The 24,569-nt window shown below is 32.9% G+C and overlaps 3 protein-coding genes across 6 annotated transcripts in view; 2 read left to right on the top strand and 1 right to left on the bottom strand.

Moving 5' to 3' along the window:
• The first annotated feature begins 147 nt into the window (after positions 1 to 147).
• On the top strand, positions 148 to 4,223 carry LOC126740533 (transcription factor MafG). Of its 2 annotated transcripts, XM_050446606.1 has the most exons (3): positions 149 to 355; positions 1,376 to 1,393; positions 3,755 to 4,223. In XM_050446606.1, exons 1-3 carry the CDS (start codon positions 320 to 322, stop codon positions 4,118 to 4,120), a joined length of 420 nt encoding a protein of 139 aa, XP_050302563.1. In that variant the 5' UTR covers positions 149 to 319; the 3' UTR covers positions 4,121 to 4,223. The 2 variants fall into 2 exon arrangements, with proteins under 2 accessions (XP_050302564.1, XP_050302563.1); XM_050446607.1 differs by lacking the exon at positions 1,376 to 1,393 and having other exon boundaries at positions 148 to 355.
• On the bottom strand, positions 4,066 to 7,324 carry LOC126740532 (tRNA (cytosine(38)-C(5))-methyltransferase). The gene is made up of 4 exons (XM_050446605.1): positions 6,993 to 7,324; positions 4,937 to 5,415; positions 4,665 to 4,866; positions 4,066 to 4,494 (listed from the first exon to the last, which is right to left on the bottom strand). The coding sequence occupies exons 1-4, from the start codon at positions 7,111 to 7,113 to the stop codon at positions 4,220 to 4,222; spliced, it is 1,077 nt and encodes a 358-aa protein (XP_050302562.1). The 5' UTR covers positions 7,114 to 7,324; the 3' UTR covers positions 4,066 to 4,219.
• Positions 7,325 to 10,034: 2,710 nt separating this feature from the next.
• Positions 10,035 to 24,569, top strand: part of LOC126740317 (axin) — a 68,761-nt gene continuing 54,226 nt past the window's right edge. For 2 of the 3 annotated variants that reach the window (XM_050446285.1, XM_050446282.1), the window contains exon 1: positions 12,470 to 12,771. The gene's annotated coding sequence lies outside the window, so the exon portion shown is untranslated. Of the gene's footprint in view, positions 10,056 to 12,469; positions 12,772 to 24,569 lie in introns of those variants that run through there. The other variant, XM_050446284.1, reaches the window with a different exon arrangement.

The raw sequence follows: 24,569 nt of genomic DNA, 5'->3' as shown, positions 1-24,569 counted from the left end.
CAAACTCTGGGTGTTTATCAAACATATAATTGTTCCGCTGTTAATATCATTGTTCCGCTATTTTGCCTCGTGTGTGAACTATACCTAATATATTAATGTTTTGACATTTCATCGATGGTGTATTGTCAATGTGACAGGTAATGTGTCATGTTATCAAAACTTAAAAAATAAACGAGCCGAGATTCTCGATTAGATAGAACTTGTATTGTAATGGTCTGTAATGATTATTCAATGACTTGCATCTTTTTGTGGTTTAGCGTTTTGTATTAAGACCCAAGACTTCATTCCACCATTTGTGTTAAGTGCGTTTTATAGAAAAATGGCTCCCGAACCAAGAAAAGGCGAAAGGAAACCTGTAAGTTAACTGAAAAGGTCTTTTGATTTTCTTTTTTTTCCTTTACTAGTCCCTATTTTTATATACAATCCCTGTTCAAGGAATTCACAATATTTTCACTTAACAAACCTTTTTAATGTTCCTTTCTACTAAAAACCAATGATTTAATATTGACCATAACCTATAAGTCCTGCTTGTAAAATTGCATTTTCAACAAAAGTTTTATGCTTCTATAGGCTACTGCTTCGATAAAATCAATATAATTTCATTAAATAATTACAAACCATTCAATTTTAAGTTCACCTCTTGCATGCCATTAGGGCAAATAACTGCAGGGTCTTAAATTTTTTCCTTTTTTTTTTAGTCCCAATTGTTCCACAAAAAGTAGTGTGTTTGCTAATAATTAATGGCATCTTCAATATGTTTTTGTAAGAGGCCAGTTTAATTTCTAAAAATCTGTTTAATACCTACCTACTTATTGTTAAACTGGCATAAAATCTAGAAATATAAAACAAAGTTTGCTACTATTTTAAAAACATTTTATACAATAAACTTCTGGAAGTACAATTTTGGCCAAACTCTTTTCATTACTCTCAATTAAATATTCATTACAGAGGCAACACTTTGTAGCTAATATGGCAGCATAAAAGTAACTGTTTACAATAAAACCAAATAAAACACTATGCATATTCAGAACATGACTTGATATATTAACTTAATAAAATTCACTTTTATAAACTCCTTTGAGCTTTTACCCAATGTTGACAAGCCCAAACTTACTCCTACTTAGGTAAATTTTTCATTTCTGTATTTGTTTTTAAAACACTTATTGATTAATTTTTTTTTTTCAAAACAGCAACTTTTATGAACCCACATTAACCATCATCATCGCCATAGCTTGTTGAGTATATTTTCTCCGGCCAATAAATGTTATTGCTTGTTGTATCTTGTGTTTTAGGTATTTGTAGAACTTTTGTCAGTTTATAATATTAAAAAGATAAATGTATATAAAAGTATTTTACCATGAATTTTTTTTTACAGAAAGAAGTAGACCATTATGTAAGTAATAGATTTATTTTATTATTAAACCATTTTTTTTTTACTATTCAACTCAATATTTTAACTGAGAAGCAACATTTTTACCAAATTTGTCTTTAAACTTAACAGAAACAAACCATTATCTGATATGAAAATTACCAACTTTCCACTACCAGAAAATTTGATACATACTAATAATTATAGCCTACCAAAGAACGTTTGTAAATTTTAAAATATCAAATAGATTTTAAATTTCAAAGTAAAAAATGCCAAAATTGTATGTATGCAAATATTTTTGTAGTTGTTTAAATAAAATAATGTAAATCTGGACAACTAAATACTGTATTCAATTTTAAACACATATTTTATTTTAATCCTGTAGATGTCTTAGAATGTTAAATCTAATAATTATAGAAAGAAGGTCTCATTCAAACAACAGAAATTATTATATCTAGAACAAGTAAGATTCTAATAAGATATGTTGAATTTACTATTTAGAGTAACAAAAAGAAAAGATAGTAGGTACCACAAAACAATTAGATATTTTGATTTTACTTCTTTGTGCCTCACAACAGGGAACCCAAAATGTTCTTATATCCTAGTGTGCAACATACACTGATTGTCCTATAAATTTCACTATGTGGTGTTGGCGTAAATTCTAGATGACATTATTGTTTAGTTATGAAAAATGCTGCTCAGAATAGTTGTTCAGTATCCAGATTGACATAGCATAAGCAATGTTTAGCTCATTTAATAATGTGTTTTGGCTTTCTGAATAATTGGGTGGTTATTTATTATTTAGATCTTTAGCAATATTATTAATTTGAAGAACCAGCTCCAGAAATAAAACAAGATAATTGTAGAATATTCATAGACTAATAAGCAAGTATAAGTCTATGAGAATATTAGTATACTATCTGGCTTCTAAAGAAGGATTTTGATTGATTCTATATGGTAACTTTAACTTAAGAATCTAAATATAATGCATAAATCTACATATTTTCTACAATTACTCAAAAAACCAAACCCAAAAATGTTCCATATCTCTTTAATTTCACAGGTTTCTCTTAACATGTAACAAAGAAAATGTAATTTTTCTGTATCAAAGACGTATGACACCAATATATAACTGGAATAGCCCAATTACATATAGTCCCAAATCAATACCCCAACTACTATATTATTTTCTACAATTAAAGTATTATTTAGATGCAATTTTCAATGCAAGACTCTGCTGTATGTCACAATTCGAAGCAGTCTTTATACCTCAAATCAATTTTACACGATAAACAACAATGAGTAATCCAAATAAAATTTGATGAATAAAAAAGTGTGATCCCTGTAGTAGGAGAAATTTTAATTATGATAAAATTTAATCATTAAATCAAGATTTATGAGGTATAGATTGCTGTGTGAGTATGATTGGGTTTATATATATTGGTAAAAAAAATTATCACAAAATATGTCTGAATACACATTTTTTAAGTGATACAGAGACGTTGAATTTATGGCATAACACTCTCAGTTAATAATTATAATAGTATAAACAAAAACACCAAACCTAGTGTCACAGGTGTAATACATAAAATGTAAAGGTTAGTTATAAATTGCTAAAGTAGTGACATCTATTCATAGAAGTATTTAATGCGTTAAAGTTTAGTTAGAAAGAACCTGCATATTAAGTGAAGTGTAAAACTAGTTTAAATTGTCAAGAATTACTTCTGTTAAGCAATGACAAAAAGGGACATTTAAATTGTTTCCTAATCTTTAAGACTCAACTTAGTAAATGTAAAGACCCTGACATCAAAGTGAATAAATCAGGTTTTGCAAATCATCTCCTAGAAGTTAACCACAATTTTCCACAAGATAATGATATAAAAACTACATCACTGTACATCAGATACATTGAAAACAATGGAGATTTACAAATATTACTTTTAAAAGTTCTGATTTGTCCTTAACAAAAGTAAACTTTATCACATTAAAAAATTTTTAGCTGCTAATTTTTTTTATTTTCCATTTCCCACTTTAACACAATCTATATTTGTAGGTCTAATGATGTCGTTGATGTGTTGTGATTTTACATATTGTACCTGTTACTGCACTCTTTGTGTTTTTGTTGAAATAGAGTTTTCTGACTTAATACTTATCATGTTATGCTATTTATTTAACACTTCACTAATGTTTAAGTCAGTAACATTAAAGAAACAACTTTAAATTTATACATGTAAACCAATTGGTAAAACCCAATAAATCCTGAATTAAACAGCTAAAGCGTTCAGAAAAATCGTCAAATATATTTCTTTGAAATTTGTCTTGCTAAGAATTTATAACTATACAAAGCAAGGTTTGGAGAAGATCTTCACTTTTTGTTTTTTACAGGCTCCATTATCTCCACCACCAATCTTAGACATCACTGATGATGAGTTAGTGACAATTTCAGTGAGGGATCTGAATCGGACCCTCAAATTAAGAGGCCTTACAAGAGAGGAAATCGTTAAAATGAAACAAAGAAGGCGAACACTCAAGAACAGAGGGTACGCCGCCTCATGTAGGATAAAACGCATAGAGCAAAAAGACGAGTTAGAAGTAGAAAAAACACAGGAATGGAGGGATATGGAACTAATGCAAGAAGAATTGGTCAAGATGAAAGAAGAAATGACAGGGATACGAGGCAGATATGAGGCTTTGAAAAGATTTGCGGCTACCAATGATATTCACATTCCACCTGAGCTGCAGCATATATGATATTTTTAAATTATTTTATTTATATGTATAGGTTTAAGTGAATTATTTTTAAGAGTGTAAAAGTATTGTATATATAAATTTAGAAAAAAATGCATTAAATCAGCTTAAGAGTTTTATTAATTCTGTGACTACTTTAACATTAATACTATTACCTAAAACCATATATTTTTGCCTATTAGATAAATTAGATGGAAAAGAAAATGTCTCTGGAAAGGACATCAATCGAGATACTTCTTTAGGCGTAAAAAAACGTAAATGTAAGGATTGTGCTAGTTCAATATAGTCCTCACTATCCGAGTTCATTTCTTTAAGTCGTTTTAGATCTTTCTGTGTTTGTTCTTGTTGGTTTTCGGTAAAAACGCTCCCAGTACCTTCTGTAATAATAACAAAGATTAAGGTTAGAATTTTATATTTATTTTTCTGCATTTACTGATAACCAAGGACTGGCTTTTTTAAAGCTTTATATACATATTAGATTAATATATGTTATGAAGAATGCCAGGTTTGGTTAAAACCACTTAATGAATTTGTAAGTTACACTCACCAATAAACCTGCCATAAGACTTTGTAAAGCAGCAAGACCTCTTTGAATTTCTGTAGCATACATCCAAAACTCGTAACCTTCTTTTTAAAACCCTTTCTGGAAGAAGGTAACTTGTTAGGTCCAATTCATTATCTAAAATGTCTTGAATTTCAAAGCAATTCAATGATTCACTTGTAACATCTAAAAATGGTATGGTTTCCATCTAAAATATGTATTGATCACATCGCCAGTTTCAAAAATTAAAATTTTTAATAACATTTTTTGATTCTTACCATTTGATCTGATGTTTCAAACTTAAACTTTGCAGGTAATTTTTTTGCCAAGCAATAATATCTATGTCTGCTATTGGGTACACCAATTTGTGAAGGGCTTAAAATAAATTCCTGACAAACAAATCCACAATTCTTTAAAGTTTTTATAAAAATATTTCTCATTTGCGAACTTTCAAACCCCTTTACATTTTCCATAAGAACATTCTCAATATTATTTAAATCTGGCAATAAATTTAACAGGTGTTGAAATGAGTCTGTTCTTGGGTCCTTTATGTCACACTGTTTACCATTTCTTGTAAATGGTTGGCATGGTGGGGACATCAGAATAGTATTTACATCAAGATTCTTAATTGTCTTAGTTGTTAGACCTCCAATGTTGCAGTTGATTAATTTGGTTTCAGGAAAATTGTGACTATAGATTGTGTTGGCTGTAGGGTTGATTTCAATTGCAGCTTTTATTTTGCCTGGTAATTTGCTTTCTGAAAAAAAAGACTATTATATAGGACAAGTAAGATGCAAATATATTTTCAAGTATTTTGTTCTTCTAGATATTGTAAGTTTACCATTTCTTAGACATTGTGAAAAATACATAGTGTATAGCCACTGAGGTTATTATTTAAGCATATAACCACAGGGGTTATCTGCTTACAGAATAACAATGGATTTATTTCTCAAAATACAGTAAAAAAGTCTATAAATTAAAAGGTGTCTGATCAAAAGTACCTGAATAAACCCAGTAACAATTTAAGTTTAAACAAAAATCCTAATTATGTATTATCTGGGTTGTAGGGGAACTGCTGAAGGAAGAACGAAGTTTTTAACCTGCTTGGATGGTCACTCAGGTAATGCTAATAACAAAAAAAGACTTGCTAGACTGGGTTTTGTAAAACTGCCAGCAGACCACAAACCTATAATCAGTATAGCCAAATCTGTAGTGGAGACATCACTAAAGAGTCTACTTAACAGCAAGATGCTCTGGAGATAGATGTAATCATTTGATGTGGAGAGGTCTCTGCCTATCTCACCAGAAAATTACTGCTCCTAAAGACAAGTGAAACCGAGCACTGACCATGCCATAGGTATTGTAGGTAACACAGAGTGTCTTTGGTATTGGGAGGAGGAAGAAACTGCAGACCACATTATCTGGGTGTGCCCTGCACTCACAGAAGCTTAATGCGAATAATTTGTAAGTAAAAATACTTACACTTTGCCCAAGAACACAATATTTTTCAGACCAGTGCCTCATTAGGATTTTCAAGAATATTACTTTTAATATCCTCTCCTCAATGGGGGCCTGTTGGATTCATCAGGAGACCTATATGCACAACAGCCCTTGTTAATGTCCAATAAATTCCTAGTCTTACTAGTTATTATTTTAACTTATTAATTCAAACTATTAAGTACCTATACTATTTAAAATTTTAATTCCAAATCTAGTTCTAAATTAAATTTATGTACAATACAATTTTTAGGATGATACTGTACAATAAGATAATAAAGTCTTGGAAGTATAATGGTCAAAGTAGGTAGTAATTTCTGTCGAAATAGGGTTCTGCATCTAAATCAAAGTAAATAACTATAAATTAGGCTTTATTAATACTATTTACTGCTTGCAATGTTTTATAAAACATCATAGGTTTTAAAAATTTATATCAATTTATTTTTAAAATGTATGATATTTCTATTGTAAATTTCTAAACTGGCTTAGAATCTGGTCCTTTAAATTTACCTTAAAAATATATAGAATTAATTCCAAAAAGAACAGCAGGGAGTATTAAATGAATTTTTTGACTTAAGATATAAGTAGAAATACTGTTTTATTGTGGTGTCTTTAATTTTTTATAGATAGCAGTACGATAGAAGGGTATTCTTAATTTGTCTACCAGCAAGGCTGCTAAAATAGCTGACTTACATCAAAGATACCACTTTATAAAAAGTTTCCATTCTTCAACTTTTTGGTTATTACCTAAATCAATGCAAGACCCTGACCATTTAAGTTGTTTTAAATAAGGTTTTTTCTAAAGTATGCCAGAAATAACAAAATATAAAAAATTACCTGTGAAAGCCATATGCATTCCCCCAATTCCACTGTAAAGTTCTAAAATGTTCATTGTACAAGTTGTCCAGCTGGCAAAGTTATTATCTAATAAAGAACAGACAGGAATATTTCTGTTCATTTAACAAAAATTAACCACTAACATAAATAGTGGTTAATGTTTGTTAAAATAATGTTTTTAAATAAAATGTTTTTTAACAACAAAAAAAATTTCCAATGTTTATATTTGTGATTTAATTTCCATACAGCATACAGGTTAAATTTTTGAGGTTAGGAAAGTAAGGCGCAGGAAGTCAATTAGAGATTAGAGAGATGAAGTGATGCAACACCCACTCAAAGACATTTGTAGAGATGTTATTGAGTGATGCCAAGAACGTATACGAGTAAATTGATAGCTGCGCATGCCCAGTTTCACCCCTCTCACGTGAGGCATATAGCTCTTCAACACGAACTTAATACATATTATATATTTATTAGTTGGTGTTCTTCAAGAAAGATCTCTACCTTATACGCTTAGGTGCGATTACTTGGAAAAGCACCAATTATAAAAGAGTAAGCAGCGATTTTAAATCAACTGTTTGATTACCATTGTTTTGTTTATGTGTTCATTTGTATGTTTAAATAAACTTCTCGTTATAAAATAAATCATAGAATGGAGAGCATCTTCTACAACACCGTCCTAAATCTGAATCTCCAATAGCGGCTGCATTAAGAATTTTCTTCATAATTAGAACTTATGTATTGTATCACTGTATCTTGTATCACCAATCCCACAACAAAAATTAAATAATTAATGCTCTGAGTAATATATATTTCCATTTCATAACATAAATATAACAGTAAACGCCATAATTTGCAAGATCATCGATTCCAAGTTAATGTAAAAAAAAGTTCTTCAAGCCTTTATTAAAATATTAAACCACGACGAACAGATCACATTTATATGGCTTACGTCGTACGTCTACGTTTACGTGCTGGAGTTACCATAGCATAGAGTACAGAATACAAATATAGAGTAATAGCACAGAGGAATACTCCAAGGCGTTACTTCTGGTACTTCATCTGCCTAGTTATAAGTCCATAGGGTTGCTTTACGCTTTTGTTTGGAACTACGAGGAAAATGTGATAAGTGGTGGGGAAATGACACCGGCTTCATTGGTCGTAACGGAACTGCACAAATCAGAAAAAAACTCCAAATCATAGTCACCAACTTAACATGCTCTGAATAAGGGAATAATAATCTTAAATGCTATGAGGTACTGATCAGAGGTATTGGATTATAATTAGAAACTCCTAAAGTTTTACTCTGGTATATATATTTAAACTGCTGTTTTATTACGTTGTTACTCTAGTTAAATATATTCAGCATAAGTTAATCCAAAGTATCTGGCTTACAGACTATATGGTAATTACTTCTTTAGGGGATTTGATCATCGCCAATTATTGGACCGCTTCAATTTATATCTGTTACACCTCTAAAGAAATGTCTTCTTTGTAAAATTGTTATATGGGCTACGTAATGGCTTGAAGCCAACAGATATCCTTAAACCTTTCTTCATCTATAAAGATTACCTTCCACCAAGCCCAAACATTGTTTTGTTATAAAGGGTGTTTTTTTGAGAGGTATACAAATTTGAAGTGAAATAAAACTATAAAAAAAAAATTATTGACATGGTATTGGTTTTATTTAACAGATATTGTTATGCCATTAGTGCTTAAAAATGATTTCGGGCATATGAGCGCCACGCTTAGAACATTGAAAGGCCTTTCAATGTTCTAAGGCGCCACGGCTGCTTCAAATGTAGCGTAATCGGGAAGTCCAATTTTCGACCACTTTTTTAAGCATCTGGGGCCGTATCTCGGCAATAACGCGGCGAATGTTTGCTTCCAAGTGATCCAACGTCTGTGGTTTATCTTTGAAGACATGTGACTTCACATATCCCCAAAGAAAGTAATCCAGGGGTGTGAGATCCCACGATCGTGTGAGAGGCCAGTTCACAGGTCCATTGCGTGAAATTATGCGATCATAGAATGTTTCCCGCAATAAATTGATAGTGTCACGCGCTGTGTGGCATGTTGCACCATCTTGTTGAAACTAAAGCTCTGCCACATCAAGTCGGTTCAACTGAGGAACAAGAAAGTCGGCAATCATGGCTCTATAACGTTCTCCATTGACTGTAACTTTCTGGTCGTTATCATCTTTAAAAAAATATGGGCCAATGATTCCTCCTGACCATAAAGCGCACCAAACTGTGACTTTTAATGGATGTAAGGTCGTCTCAACAAAAGCTTCTGGATTTTCTCCACTCTAAATTCGGCAATTTTGCTTATTGACGAAGCCGTTCAACCAAAAATGAGCCTCATCGCTGAACAAAATTGTGGATTGAAAAAATGGGTCAAGCTGAATACTGTTTTCCGCCCATTCACCGAACGTACGGCGCGGCGCGCACAATGGTCACGCAGTTTCAGTTCTTGCACAAGTTGGATCTTGTAAGTTCACAAGCCAAGATCTTGCCACAAAATCTTCCACAAAGTGGATGGGCACAGCTCCAATTGTTGTGCACAATGGCGAATCGACTCATTCGGGTCCTCTTCAACACTATGCTCCACAGCAGCAATAACTTCTTCTGTGCGCACTGTATGGCGTCGTTGTGGATGCGTATTATCAACTAGAGTATGCGTGGTACGAAAACGATCTATGGTTTTTCGAATAACTTGCTCAGGTGGCCGATTATGTCGACCGTAAAATGGACGCAGCGCACGGTAAGTTTCGCGAATTGAACTATGATTTTCAAAATATATTTGCACAATTTGAAAGCGTTGTTCTGGAGTAAGTCTATTCATTGTGAAATGGCAAACTGTACTGACCACGAATACACCACCAACTATCAAATTGACAATCACCAGAAACAGTTTTGAAAACTTAAAATCCAAACCTCTAAAAAAACACCCTTTACAAAACATTTTTTCCCAAATTTGCATTTTTTTCAAACTTTAAAATAAATGACCGTGTAGTATGCAGAAGCATTAGTTATCAACAATATTTTGGATTCAACTTTGCATGTAAGTTCTTTTGATCCATAAAATATACGGAAATACTGTAAATTCTAGCAAAATACTAATTCCCACAAAAAAAACGGGACGCTTAAGGTTTGTTTTTTGTTAGTAGTACAATTCATACAATATAAATCTGCAGGGATCATACAGGCACAACTCGGCCTACTACAGACGATGCGATCTACTCCTTTGAAATTGTTCCTTGCAGATTGACATGAAAATAAAAGTGTAGGCGGTGTAGCCGTCTGTAACTGATAAAAGATGAAATTATTTTTTAACTTTTGACATATTTGCTTTCTCATTTACTTAGTACCTGGGCTGTGAAGTTTTTATTTTGCAATAAACTAGTAAATTTTTATTTATAATTGCCAATATCGTTACACTGCCCCTTTTCTAAGCTCAGTTCGTCCCGAAATGATCCTAAAGAGGATGGATGTCGATATCACCAGAATGTTCTCCTTTTGCAACTCTGAATTGAACTGAATTGAACTCTGAACTGAACTTTGAATCTCTTGTAGAAATAACAGTCAACGCTTTCTCCAGAGAACGCCTGTAGACCTGCAGACTACTTTTAACATGCTGCGAATTATCCTCTAGTCCAGATTATCGAATCCGCATGCGAGTTTGGTAACTGCTAGACTTTTCAGATCCTCAGCAAGCAACTCCTTCTTTAGACAGTACAAAGCATTCCAAACGCCCTTATAGATTGGCTTCTTATGTGACGGCTCTTTGGTAACCAGGCAGAAAGTCTTTTTATCAGTCTCTTCACCTTGAGTACTTGCCAGACTCTTAGCATTTAGACCGCCGCAGCTCTTGAATTTTTTACTATTATCTTTCTACGAAAAACCTATACCTCCAGATATCTGTAAGTCCTTAGCCACACAATATACGAAAACAAACTCAGCTAGTGCACTAAGCAGGTCTTGATGCACTTCACGGGTTACGCCGTATAATGAATTCATCGAATATCAGATGACTCTAGGTGGATTTGCCGCAGCTCAGCGTCTTCGTGGTTTCTATAAGAACTCCTACCGGCTTATTATGGAAACGACGAAATAAAGTAAATGACTATAGCTTTACCCCGTGACGGCTTATGTATTCTCTGGATCATCTTTGATGACTTGCAAAAGTTTGTATGGTCTATCCCAGGATGTTTAAAGTTTCGGTGACAAACCATTTCATTTCTCAAAAGTAAAGCCAAACCAAGATACCGTTGTTGTACTTCTAGGTCTTTAGCATCATATGTCTCCTTTATCCGATCGCTGGCATCTTGAATAGAAATGCGCACTTGATTATGAATAACATCTATTTTTGTAGGCAGCTGACTGACTAGTTCTCCCAGCGAACATCGGTTCCTGGCGGGCAACAAAACTTCAAATCGCATGAGAGACGGAATTTTCCTAAGGAGGAACCTATCCCAGTCTCTTTGTTATTTAGAGGCTACTTTGGTCAAATACCAATTAATAGTTCTATTCATGCGTTCCACCATGCCATCCCACTGCAGGCGTAATGCAGTAGTCCTCGTTTTCTTGAGTCGATAATTTGACTCGGAGAAGCATTCTTAATGTCTTCCGTCTTAGGTAAGGTATTGCTGAAGATGGCCTGCCTGGTTCTCTCTAGTGCCGGACATCTGCATAGGATGTGCTCTGCAGTCCTGTCTTCCTCAATGCATAGTCGGCATTCGGCGACTTCCGCCAAACCAATCCTATTCATGTGAGGGCGCAGTCTGCCGTGGCCGATATACATTTCCATTAGGGCTTTTAGGTGCTTCCTGTTGGGTTGGGTTGGGTTGGGTTTCCCTATGGTATCTGTTACCTTCCTTGTTGTGCACCAGGTTTGAGTTTGTGTGTTTTGCCGTATTGTAGGCAATGCCTAAGGCTGGCTCTGGACTTATCAGGTTGGATTCTGCATTCTTCCTCGAACTAAAACAAAAATTCTTTAGTGTTTTATATAAATTTTTTTACAGCACTTTGTGCTGGTTTCTTTTTTTCAAGAAATCGCAAATTAAATCTTAAAAATGTTTCAGCCGAGTTGTCCCCACTTCCCAATATTGCCAAATTTTCAGATTTTTTCCTAATTATAATGTTCAATTTTCACACAATCCACCAAAGCGGTTTTTGGAAACCCACCCTGTATACTTTAACGGAGATTACTTGTTTTTATGATATAACATGTCCTTTCAATTATTTTTTTTTTAAACATGGCTTTGGGTTTCTTCGGTTAAAAGTGAGTTTAAAACGCAAGTAGAGCCTTTCTTGTGAAGCCTATGATCTTGATACTACAACTCGTCACGTGCTTTTATATGAAAAAGAGAATACGCGGTCACGTGGTTGAATTTCAAATATTGACAATCTTAGCTTGACATTTCATAAATATCCTTGTTACCTTATTGGTCAGCCGTGCAAACATAATTAGTTCAACAGATGGCAGGTAGGTGGAGCGGGAATTGAAAAAAAGTGAAACTTCACAAGTTAATTTTTCTAGTTTTTGTTGAAATTTTACTTTTATTATCAAGTTTTATTGTAATTTCCGTATTTTCAACTGTTACTATAGTTTCCCTCCGTCGTGTATGCCAAAGCCTCCGATCAAAACACGTTTCGAATCGCGTAATTTGGTTAATTGACCCGTGCATAAAAAATGTGTTATGTTTATGTTTTGAACATTGCAATAACATCATTCTTTTTTGGATGCTAAAAGGGCCAGTTTCCGAATATAAATCCAGGTGAGTCACTATCATTACTATTTTGTTTTAGGTGTTATTCATAATACATTTAAAATTCATATCATTAATAAAGGTCATAAGCCCAAAGGATTTCATGTCACAAGGGAATTAGGCCCCAAGTAACTAACCTAAAGCATAATTTCATGAGTACTTAAGTATGTCAAGACTTAGCAGTTATTAAATTTAATCAACTACAAGTTCCAGGAGTTAGTAAATCGTCAGACCTTACAATACAAAATTTCTTGAGTATATTGTCACTACAACTTAACCTAGAACCCTTAAAAACAGTCTTTAAGCGTTCTAGGTTAAGGTTAGTTCTAGGTAACAATTCTTATTAAATTAACTTTTTTTCAATACAATGATGCAGAAACTATTTTATGTCAAGTGTTCCGAAGTCTATTAAAATCTGCTTTATAGTTTGTGATTGCTATTTGTCAAAATCTTGGTCACAATACAAATGGTTTAAAAAAATTCTGGCCAAAAATTATAAATTCCAAACATATACACTAACTCTATTGCTTTTGCACAATATTCACAGTTTCTAATGAAACATAACCTAATATTGCTTTATTCCTTCATAAACTGTACTTTTGGACAAAACAACAACTGATAATTTAATAACTGTACTCATTTTATTCCATTGGTAGTTGAAATATTAATTTTCTTAACAACTAGTATTTGTTCCTGCCACAGATGATTTTTAATCAACTTTAAATCTTTTAACAATGTCAATGAGTTTAACTCTGTTATTTGTTCACCTATATATAAATGAATTGGAGAAGCTGCAGAGGAAATTTTTAAAGTATCTGGTATTTAGACGACATAGATTATTTCCCGAGAGGGTCAGACAGTGAAGAACTACTACAAAGATTTTACTTTCACAATCTACTCCAGCACAGACAATTACACTTAATCTCTAACACTGGTCATATGACTCGCCAGGTTAACGATTTTCCCTTACCAATCCCTACATCCTCCCTCACCAAGAACTCACTTATATACCTTAGCAAAAAGATTTACAACCATGTTCCTCTATGTATCAGACAAATTTTAGAAGTTAAGAGATTCAAAAAGGAATTAAAATCACTTTTATTATCCAGGGCATATTATAGCCTTGACGATTTTTTTAATGATACCTTTTAACCTGTGCTCTGACATCATTTTAGTGTTTTAGTTTTGTTTCCTGTTAAATAATGTCATTTACTTCTTCTAAATTCTGTTTTATTGACAGCTTTGCTTATTTTTTAATGAAATTTATCAAAAAGATGCTTTTTTTTCTCAATCTGTTTTGTTATGATTAATTTTGGTAATGTGTGTAAATTTTATGGTAAAGTGTTTTAGAAGTTATGTTTGTTTGAAATTTAAAGTGAATTTGGAATTTTTTAGTTTTTAGGATGCTTGTACACAAGATTTTGTTGTCTTACGTAATATAGCACATTTTCTTTCTTTCTTTCTTTCTTTCTTTTTTGTATAAGTTGATAGGTAGTGTCACTGTGTGTCCCCTCTTTGTTGAGCAGAATTAATTGTTGCAAGAATTTCTGCTAGTCAGAGCAATATTTTCTACCTACAACAAGCTTCTATTAACTTCATTTAAGTGTCATAAGTGTAAGGAGTCTATTGAGTATTCAATAAGGTTGCAAACCAGATTGATCTGAGTTGGCGTTACTCAAGATTGATTAAACATTTAAAGAATTATTATAAATATGTATATATGGTTTCTTTGTCATTGTGTGCCTATTTAGTTATGTAAGTTATATAATTATACTTACAGTACTTTATTAATCTTTATTGATTTATGTAATCTTGTCGCAGCCAAATTAATTGGTTACTGTTGGGCTGTTTTGTGAATAAATAATTAAATATTGTAGTGTTGGGAGAAACAGGAAAAAGAATTATGTTAAGATTTGCTCAAAAGTGAGTCCTACAGTATATTTAATCAGTTATATAATTTATATAAAATTTATAATAACCTAATTAGATTTATGCTAAAAAAGGCATCTACTACAGGAAAAACATATTTTCTTTTATGTTAAATACATACTTCTTCATTATGCCGGAAGGTTTTAGTTTACCTCATAGTATAAAAATAAACCATATCATAAAGTAAAAAGGCAAAATTACATTACAGTGAGTTTATTATAGGTTTTATGATGTCTTGGCATTTTTTGTGGCTGGTCTTAAAACCAATTTTATTTTTATTATTGGCAAAAAATAATTTTCTTATGGCATATTGAAGGATCTTTAAAGTGTTATATGTTCATAGTACATGAACATAGAATACCATATTTTGGTAAATGGTGAATTTGTTGTAATAGAATAATAATTTATTACAAATAATAAACTAAAATATATACCAGGTTTTATTTTAAGTATGCTGTCAAGCAGCTTATAACTTATAAGGATGGTGACAATTTGGTTACTAAATCCATTATGATTATAGGTTGAAAGACACTTTAATTCTCATATTAAGTCATCAATTTTTAGAACATTTTTGATCTCTCTTCCCTTGTCATCAATTGTCAATATTTTCATGTGCTTCCGCCCCCAGTTGACGTCAACAATTTTCTTATTTTTACTTTTTTGCATGAATTGTAGTTAAAATGTATCAATAAATTGTTTTTTAACTGGGAGTAGGTGAATCATGCATCATTTATTGGTTTTGAGTTTTATTCAAAATAGACATATTTTCTCCATTCAGTGTTGAAGCAGAAAATCTAACTCCCAAATAGCCAGCCTAGAGCGCCATAGTGCAGTAAATTGAAAAATCGACTTCACATACACCCGAATTCAGATTTATTTAAATCTTGATAAATTATTTGTGAGGTTAATTGTAGTGAAAAGAGATTTTCAAAACTAAAAATGTTGAGGTCAACAATTCTACAGCCCCCTTCCCCCTTGTCATCATCTGTCAACAAGTGCTTGATCCATCTCTTCCCAGTTGTGATAATGTAATATGGGAATGTCCCATTTAAGGCTAATAATATATTTATTTAAAGAAACAGGCCACTCAACAGACATGTGCATCTGTCCAATAACTATTATTTCAACAGTAATTTTTTTGAGGCAAAAGGAATTACAACTGTGAAAAACACAGACACAATTTTATTGCAAAATCTAGTGATTGAAGGTTCCACAGCATACTTTACATAACTAAACTACTTCGATGGTCAACAAAATATTGAAATTAAAACTTGAACATAAATTAAAGTGGTTGTTCTAATCATAAAACTAAGCTTTTTCCAAATTTAAATATAATAAAATATACAGTTTTTGCATATTTTATAATATTTATATTTGGAATGTTCATCAAAACATTGAAAGATTGGTAGAGCTGCCAAATATCCATTTTTAAACTAAAATTCCTGGTAAGGAAATCAATCATTGTGCCAAGAAAGAAATTGATGAAACCTTTTCAATGTGTAAATTTCCTAAAATTAGTTCACCTTAATAGAATACTACGAGACTATTTAACCAAATCCCATTGATAAAAAATTATCAGATAGTATATTCTTTTTTTTTTGTGTAGTGATGTCAGCCAATTAAGATTAATCGACATGTAAAATAACAGCATAATTATGTAACTTGTTAATTACCAACAGATTTTCTAATAAAAAAATTATTACTGTATATAAAATTTGTATAGCTAATGCTGAAAATTAGGACATCTAATATTGAAAATTAAATGATACTGTATTATTGATTGTATAAAGACTGAAATTTAGAAAGTAACACTATTTAAGTGTCTTATTAACTTATTACAAGGATTGTATTATAAAATCCAATATGCTGGTACTAAGTTTAAACTTCCTTGTGGTGTATGTGCCTGGAAGTGACATTAATTCACCCAATAAAAATGAGTCTTTCAAATTTCTTTAAGCCATGCCTCTCTAAAGTCCTTTTTTTGCAGACCAAATAAACCGCATATTGCTACAGAATGACCTGAAGCTTCTTAATATTTAACAGAATTTTTGTTCCCATTTCAGCTACATTGAGTGAAAAGCAAGTTATTCCTAAGCGTCACAATTGAAGTTTTTCGAAAAAAAGGTCCACAGGAAATTTTGAGGTTTAAACAATACACCATGGCCTTATTACGATACACATTCAATGTAATTCCCTTTACAGTGTATATATCTTGACATAATCTACTTGACTCATAAGAGGTCATAAAGATACCCAAAGATTTAAACAGAGAATTATCTGTTTTGTCATTGATTTAGGTTTTTTAAATCTGACTTCTTGTTTAATCTTCATTGTGCCTTAACTTATTTGGAATAAACCTAGTTAGAGCCAATGGCAGAAGGCCCTACTGAGAATGTAAGCAAAGAATGTAATATTGCAAAATATACTAATCTTATGCAAAAATACAAATTGTCTATTTGAATTATCAATATGTGTATCCCACTAAACTTTAGGGTCCAAATACACCTAAAAATGTAATCTTATCAACCTATAAAATTCATCATTATTTCTGAGGCACTTGAATTCACTTTGTTTATTGGTTATAAGGAAATTATTCAAAGTTTGTCTAAAACTGTTCATGACAAATTTAATCAATCTTATTTTATAAAATGCCTTGGCACTGGAAAATCAAAGACATTTCCAAATTAAGAACCTCTTTAACCTGTTTAAAGTAAATGCTTCATTTCATGGGGAAATCAAAGAGCCGAACATCTGGAAAATCAAGTTTGTCTGAGACATAACTCGCGGCACAATTGGAAAAGAGACGAAATAAAGTTGTGCGAGCATCGTGCGATTTTCTGTGAAGTAAAGATGTCAACAATAAAACCAGTTATTTAATTTTAATTAGTGGGACTATTTGGAGCTATTATTTATTTTTTATTAACTAAACTATTTTTAAATTCATGGATTGTTACTTTTGCAACATCTTTTTATTAATATACCCTTTATAAAATATATGTAGGTATCTGTTAGCTCTTGGTCCATTTTTGTTTCGATATTTGAGTATTTTACAAATATTCAAAGAAGATTATCTCATCCATTTTTTCCAACAAGGCTCAAAGGTAAAAATATCATTTCCACACACACAAGAACAGAGCTTTTTTATTTTTGGATATTTCCATATTTTCTAATAGGGTCGAGTTTCTTACAGTATATCAGCTCTCTGCGTTCTAAAAGAAAAACTATGTGAGGAACCCAATAAACGAAGGTTCATTTAATTTCAGTTATATCAATATTTTTCTAATTATTGACAAAAGCACTGTTTTTTTATTCTAGTAGAAATTGTACGTCCTCTATGTTCATTACACAGTGTTACAGTTATTACATATTAGGAAAGACACCCCTGGCCTTTTTATCCGCCTGAAGGGCGAAACATGTGCAGCTTTATCTGTTTATTTTAACGGGATTTACCAGCAAAACCCAACATTTGGGTAGGATCCAACCTACACAGAATAAATAAGTGTCCGTACATAATAAAGAGGTCTGAGCGCGAAAAATTGCCATGGAACTGTCTTCTGAAGAGAATAAAAACTCGATAAAAGGAAGAAAAAGCAAGGAAGTGGGCCCATCAGAGCAGGCAAGATAGAAGTCACACAAGCCCGGTCTCATCAAAGCGCGGTTCATAATTTTTAAGTTTCGCGGTGATCTAAGCGTTCCTTTGACGGTGCCGCCTTTGATCTTGGCCGACGAGAGGCGCGCCCCTGGGGGGTCCGCGCCATCACCTGTTGTTCCCTGCAATGAAACAACAAAATTTATTTTGTTCTCTGTTGCCTTTGGCTTGGCTATTAAAACTAATCGCGAACCACATGTGAAGTAGCGAAGTCTGTTGGAATTATTGCTTATACCCAGCTTGATACTAGAGGTCAAGCCGCTAAAATTATAGTATAAGTTGTATATTCTTACTTGAACAAATTATTTTAATTTTTAATTTATTGTCAAGGTAAAGTTGTAAAAAATAGATGTATTTTGAAAATTCAGATTTTTTAAATATATTGTAAGAAAAATTGTATATTTCTGAAATGGTGATACTGGGGAGGTTTTTCAAAGAAAAGATTAATTGGATGTTACAGAAAGTACTAAAAAGGTGTTTTTTGACACAAAAATTTTTGAGTGAAAGAAAAAGAAAGTATAAATGACTGAAATATGGAGTTTTTATCAGGTTATTAAAAGTGAATGGCAAAAATTGCGTTAATGCATCTGTATGTTGTTTTGGACAAAGCTGTATAACAAACTAACATTTCTTTGGCTATATCTGCGAATATAAATGTATATCATTACATGTATATCATTTTGTGACTTTTCACCGACTCACCCAAATACTTCACACACTGTTTTACAGTATGGCTAAAAGAACTGAAATAATTTATATTTACGGTTTATCGTTGTGATTTAAGGACTATTGCATTATTTAAAGAAAGAAATCCTGGAAAAAATGTCAAATCATACTTACGTGAGGCAATTAATTCACAAATTTAAAGAAACAGGATCGGTGGAAAACAAAAAAAGAGTTCAGCGTAGATTATTTTATGCAGCGGCACAAGTAGAAGTATTAGGACATTTTGCTATGAATCCTAAATTGTCTCTATTCCAAGCTTCAGCGATAACAGTAATTGGTCATGAATCTCTATGGGTAAAAACACACGAGGCTGTTTGCAAGCGGTTTGCGCCGCGACGGTTGTCGCGCGGTGGTCGAGCTCGACGCCTCGTTTATGGGACTTGTGAGCTTTGAAACAGACGGCGCCGCCTAATCCCATAAAACGCGGCGTCCGTCGCGCGTACCCTGCTCGATACCATGGGCCGCCGGCACGCCGCTTGGTTTTTATTGCTTTAGCGGCACTACCGCGGCACATCATTTACTTATCTTCTGTGTTGCAAACCACACGTAGGGTTTTTTGGTGCGTTTTTTTTTTTGTGCAGTGTTGAAAATTGTTCATTTATTATTGAAACCAGGGAATTCAACATAGAAAAATTAATTACTGAGGTTCAATTGAGGCCAGCGATTTGGGATATGCGTGATGATAATTATTCAAACAGAATAAAAAAAAACAGGTATGCGAAGAAGTTACTACAGAATTTCTAAGCGCAGCTGCTTCTGTTGAGGAAAAAAAATTATAAGTATGTACATATTATATGCTATAAGTAGGTACGTTTATTTTAATAACAATGATATAATATACATATAGTTTATATTGATTCGTTTTGCCACTCTAGTGGATAAATATTAACAAAATAATTTGCAAATTTATCTCGGCCATTTAATGCTCTTAGATTCCCTCTGCTAAATGAATCAACTGTCAAATCGTCATGCGTTGTTCCTGCTTCAATGTCATCGCTATGGTTTCCATCTCTGACTCTTACAAAATTATGAAGAACACAACAGGCTTTAATTATGTCTTCAGCTAGATGCCGCCAACAAAAATAAAAAATCATCTTCACTGTCGGAGTCCATTTTGCTCACGATAAATAAAAAACTGTGAACATACGCAAAGCTTGGCAACATCAAACTGATCTTGTAATTTTTCGTGCCGTTCGTAGTTGCGAAAGCCGTCGCGTGTGTTTTAAGTCGAGCGGCGGTCCACCGGCCGCCGTCGCGGCGCAAACCGCTTGCAAACAGCCTCGTGTGTTTTTACCCTATGTCAGGTACTTAAATTAAGTTGCCAAAATGCAAATTCTTCAGGAATTGCGTGAAGACGACCCTGACTGAAGAATAGAATTTTATTAGGGAATGAAAACAAAAATATATATTATTCCTAAGTTGCTAAAAAATATTTGTTTTAGCGACGAATGCACGTTTTTTTTAATGTTCTGTAAGTAAACACAACTGTAGATACTGGAGTGTTGAACATACGCATGTTTTCAGAGGACACACACAGTATCCAGAAGAAATCAATGTGTGGGCGGGAATATTGGGTGATACTATTGTCGGGCCTCTATTTATTAATGGTAACCTTAATGGCGAAACTTACGTGGAGATGTTGGAAATCACCATTCGACCTAAAATTGTTGAAGAAATAGAAAATTACTTGGATATTCATAATGGTAGAAACCTAAACGGAGATTTATTACATTTTCAACAAGATGGAGCGCCACTCCACGTTATGTTCTTCCTGTGAGGCAATTTTTACATGATGCGTTTTCAGATCAGTGGATAAGAAGATGTCCAATGGAATGGCTGGTGAGATCACCAGATCTAACCCTCCTCGATTTTGTTCTCTGGGGTCACTTAAAAACCGTGGTGTTTAAAACGCAACCAGCTGCACTCGATGATCTTCGGCAACGGATTATTACAGAATGTGCATCTATTCCAAGAGAAGTGTTTCAGAATGTGAGAAATGAGTTTGAAAATAGATTATATTTTTGTTTAGTCCAAAATGGAATACATTTTGAGCATCTAATTAAATAAAATAACACTTCATAAAAACAGAGTTTATTTTATTTAACTTATAAAACCTCCATTGACCTTATATAAAATTTAAAGAAAATTCTTGTGCAGGTGAATACTACTCCAAAAGACTTTTAATTTAAAGTATCACAAAAGGGGTGACTCACCCTATAATCAAAATACAGGGTACGGCACTGGAATGTGATACATTTTAACACGCCACTGCATTACACACGAAAGGGTAGGGGAGTTCTGTTTATGACTGATGTGTTTGTTATTGTATGCAGATTGTGCATCAATTATCTCCAGCAGATCCACCTAATAGACTTGCATTTTGCAGGGGATTTGTAAGATTGTTGGGTGAAAGGGCAGATGTGATGGATAATTTAATTGTGTTCGATGAAGCTTATTTTTATAATAAACAAAACTTTCGATATTGGTGTGCAGAACAACCATGCAGTGGCATGAGAAATCTTTAGCATTGCAACCTTTGGGATTATTGGTAGTTTTTTGAAGAGAACAATCTAATTGTAACTGTTACCTTCGGGCGATATTTGCAAACGCTGCAAACATTTCTTACTGAGGAATTACGTAGATTGAGAGTTGAAGATCACGAATTATGCTTTCAACAGGACCGGGCAACTAGTCATCCCGCTAGAATAGCAGTTTTTAAGGAATAAGTTTCCTGGGAGGCTAGTTCCTAGAAATGGAGACCTTGCCTGGCCACCACGTTCTCGTAATTTAACGGCTCTAGATTGTTTCTTACGGGCGTACTTAAAGTCAAACGTGTATCTAAATACCCCGCATACTGGATGAGCGAAAGAACAACATAACTGAGGAGATAATAATTGATGGAAAACTTTGAGGCGCAGTTATGATCCACCTCTAAGAAAATATTGAAAAATGTATAGGGTTTCATAGTGGACATTTAAAATCTGTAATTTTAAAAAAATAATATACTATTGAAAACTGCACTCAATAAGTATTATTTTTCAGATTTTTACTTCTTTTTACAACAAAATTTCTAATCACTGTGTAGCGAGAAACGTCACATTTCACTGCCGTACCCTGCATAATGGTTGTAGTTGTAATGTAATGTATGATTTGGCTCGGCTTTGTAGGGAAAGAAATAATAGTGTAAAAAAACTAAAAAAACACGCTTTTAATGCCAATTGTTACAGCAGTAGAAGGTCGGACAATCAATCACAATTAATTACCTCAAATAAAAATCATAATAAAATTTAAGTTATTAACAGAATAATTCAAATCAAAGTAAAAAGCGTGGGATGCTCTTTATTTCATTTTCATAACTCTTCTCTCATAGATAATTGCCAATAGAATAATTGTCATATTTAATATATCGAGCACCTTTGTACTCTGATTGAATTATTCTGTTAATAACTTAAATTTTATTTTTACTTTTATTTGACGTAATTATTAATAATGATTGATTATGCCCGACCTTCTACTACTGCGTAATAAAAACTCTTTGTAATTAAGAATTATTTTCTACTTTTTAGTTTGATTAGCAATAAAAGCGTGTTTTTTAATATATTATTTATTTTAATTCATATTCGTTTATTGTACTTTAATCAATTAAACTTTATGAATTAAGATATTTTGATGACGATAAATTCCTTATTTAGTTGTCAAATTTTGTTCCATAAAATAATTTCAAAATTTAATTTAATTTCTAATTATTGATTTTATTAATAAGAAGCCTTTGTAAATCACGGTTATCATATTACATCTTATATGAATATTAATTGGAGTAACCTGTGTTTATAAGACTTATTGCAACCACCCTATAAAGACATTTTGGTATCCGTTGTGCAGAGCCGCGTGCCCCAGCAAGTTCGAAAGAGTAAAGCTGGGTTCATAAATTCCGTACGGTTTGCAGTAAGAAATAACACGTAAGAAGTAAGCTCCGTGCAGTAAGGATCGTGCGAATTCATAATATAAAAATGTAAGAAGTAAAAAAACGTAGCAAAATTCATCCTGTCTCTCTTTCTGAATATTTTCCCCTCTGAAATCCCTACTAGCCTACCCTTTTGATTGGTTATATTGCCGAACATTGACACAAGAAATGAAATTGAACCATTTCATGCGTCTTACTTCTTACACCTTGCGGTATACGGCAAAATATGAATAGCTCCATTTGAATATTAGTAGTTTATTTTCCTTGCGTCATACGTGTTACTTCTTACTGCTTACCGTATGAACCGGGCTTTAGTTGACTCCAGAAATCAGGCATACGTAATACAATCCGAGCTAATAAAAGCGTGTTAAAAACGCAGTCCACATCAGCAGCGTGACCCGATATCAGAATTCCATAAGAAATTTTTGAGTGGACACACGCGAATTATACAGCTTTTGCAGCAACTGGAGAAGCATTTACTGATAAACTACAGAGTACACATTTTGGGAATTTGTAGTCTCTATGTGCACCCCATAATTGTTTTGAATCCAGTTTCACTTCCAAGAACGTTACTGGTTCATTAGGAAAATTCAAATTTATATTTCGAGTTGAAATTGAAAGTTTTTGATGCGTTCATACTTAACTGATTAGGAGCAAATCAATCGATTGTGTCTCCATCGCCACTCACCTGCAAGTGAATTTAAATTCATTTCTGTTGCCAATTATTTTATTAAAAGACTCAAAGTGTATTCAGGCATAAATTGACATTGTCAAATGCATCAGGCAGATCAAAGAATACCGCTAAAGACAGTCCAATTTCTCTCTGATTTAACTTAACCCAAAAGACAACGGCAACACCTTGTGTCGTAGTTTAAAAACCCGTATGTTGTTGAATGTGAATAGCCACGGAATCGAGAGAAAGAGAGAATACCGGCGGCATCTGTGCCGGAAGAATTCTCGGAATCGGTCCTTTCGTGAGGGCCGAGAACACGAAAATTTACTTCTCGTCTTTTGAACGGTGCCGCGGACCGAAACTCATTAGACATGCCTCGCCGGGGATAAAAATGTATTTATACCGATCGAGATTAACTTCGACGACTGTAATTTATATGCCTTGGCCTTTCAAATCTTAATTAAACCGTAATTGTTGTAAATTACATATTGATTTGACACGCTCAGGCCCCGAGTTTTCGTAAATAGAGCCGTCCTGTTGTTTATTCTTTGTTAACTTGAACGTGTATAATAATGCATGAATGTGGATATTTTTGATAATTTCTTATACAATATTGTATTATAGCATTATCTTAAAAGGGGTTTTTATACAGGGTGTCTAGAAAGAATGGAACAGAAAGAAAGAAAGAAAATGTTCTATTTTACGTAAGAGAAAGTCTTGTGTACAAGCATCCTAAAAACTACAAAATTACAAATTCGAAGAACCAATAAAAAGTAAAAAATAACAAAAGTGGCTTAAAAGTAGATACAACTGCTGCCAAAAACGTAATAGTAAATAAGTTAAAGGAAGTAAATTAAACAATAATA

Source organism: Anthonomus grandis, chromosome 9 (genome assembly GCF_022605725.1).
Source record: "Anthonomus grandis grandis chromosome 9, icAntGran1.3, whole genome shotgun sequence".
NCBI classification, from domain to species: Eukaryota; Metazoa; Arthropoda; class Insecta; order Coleoptera; family Curculionidae; genus Anthonomus; species Anthonomus grandis.
This window is presented reverse-complemented; position numbering and strand designations above follow the sequence as displayed.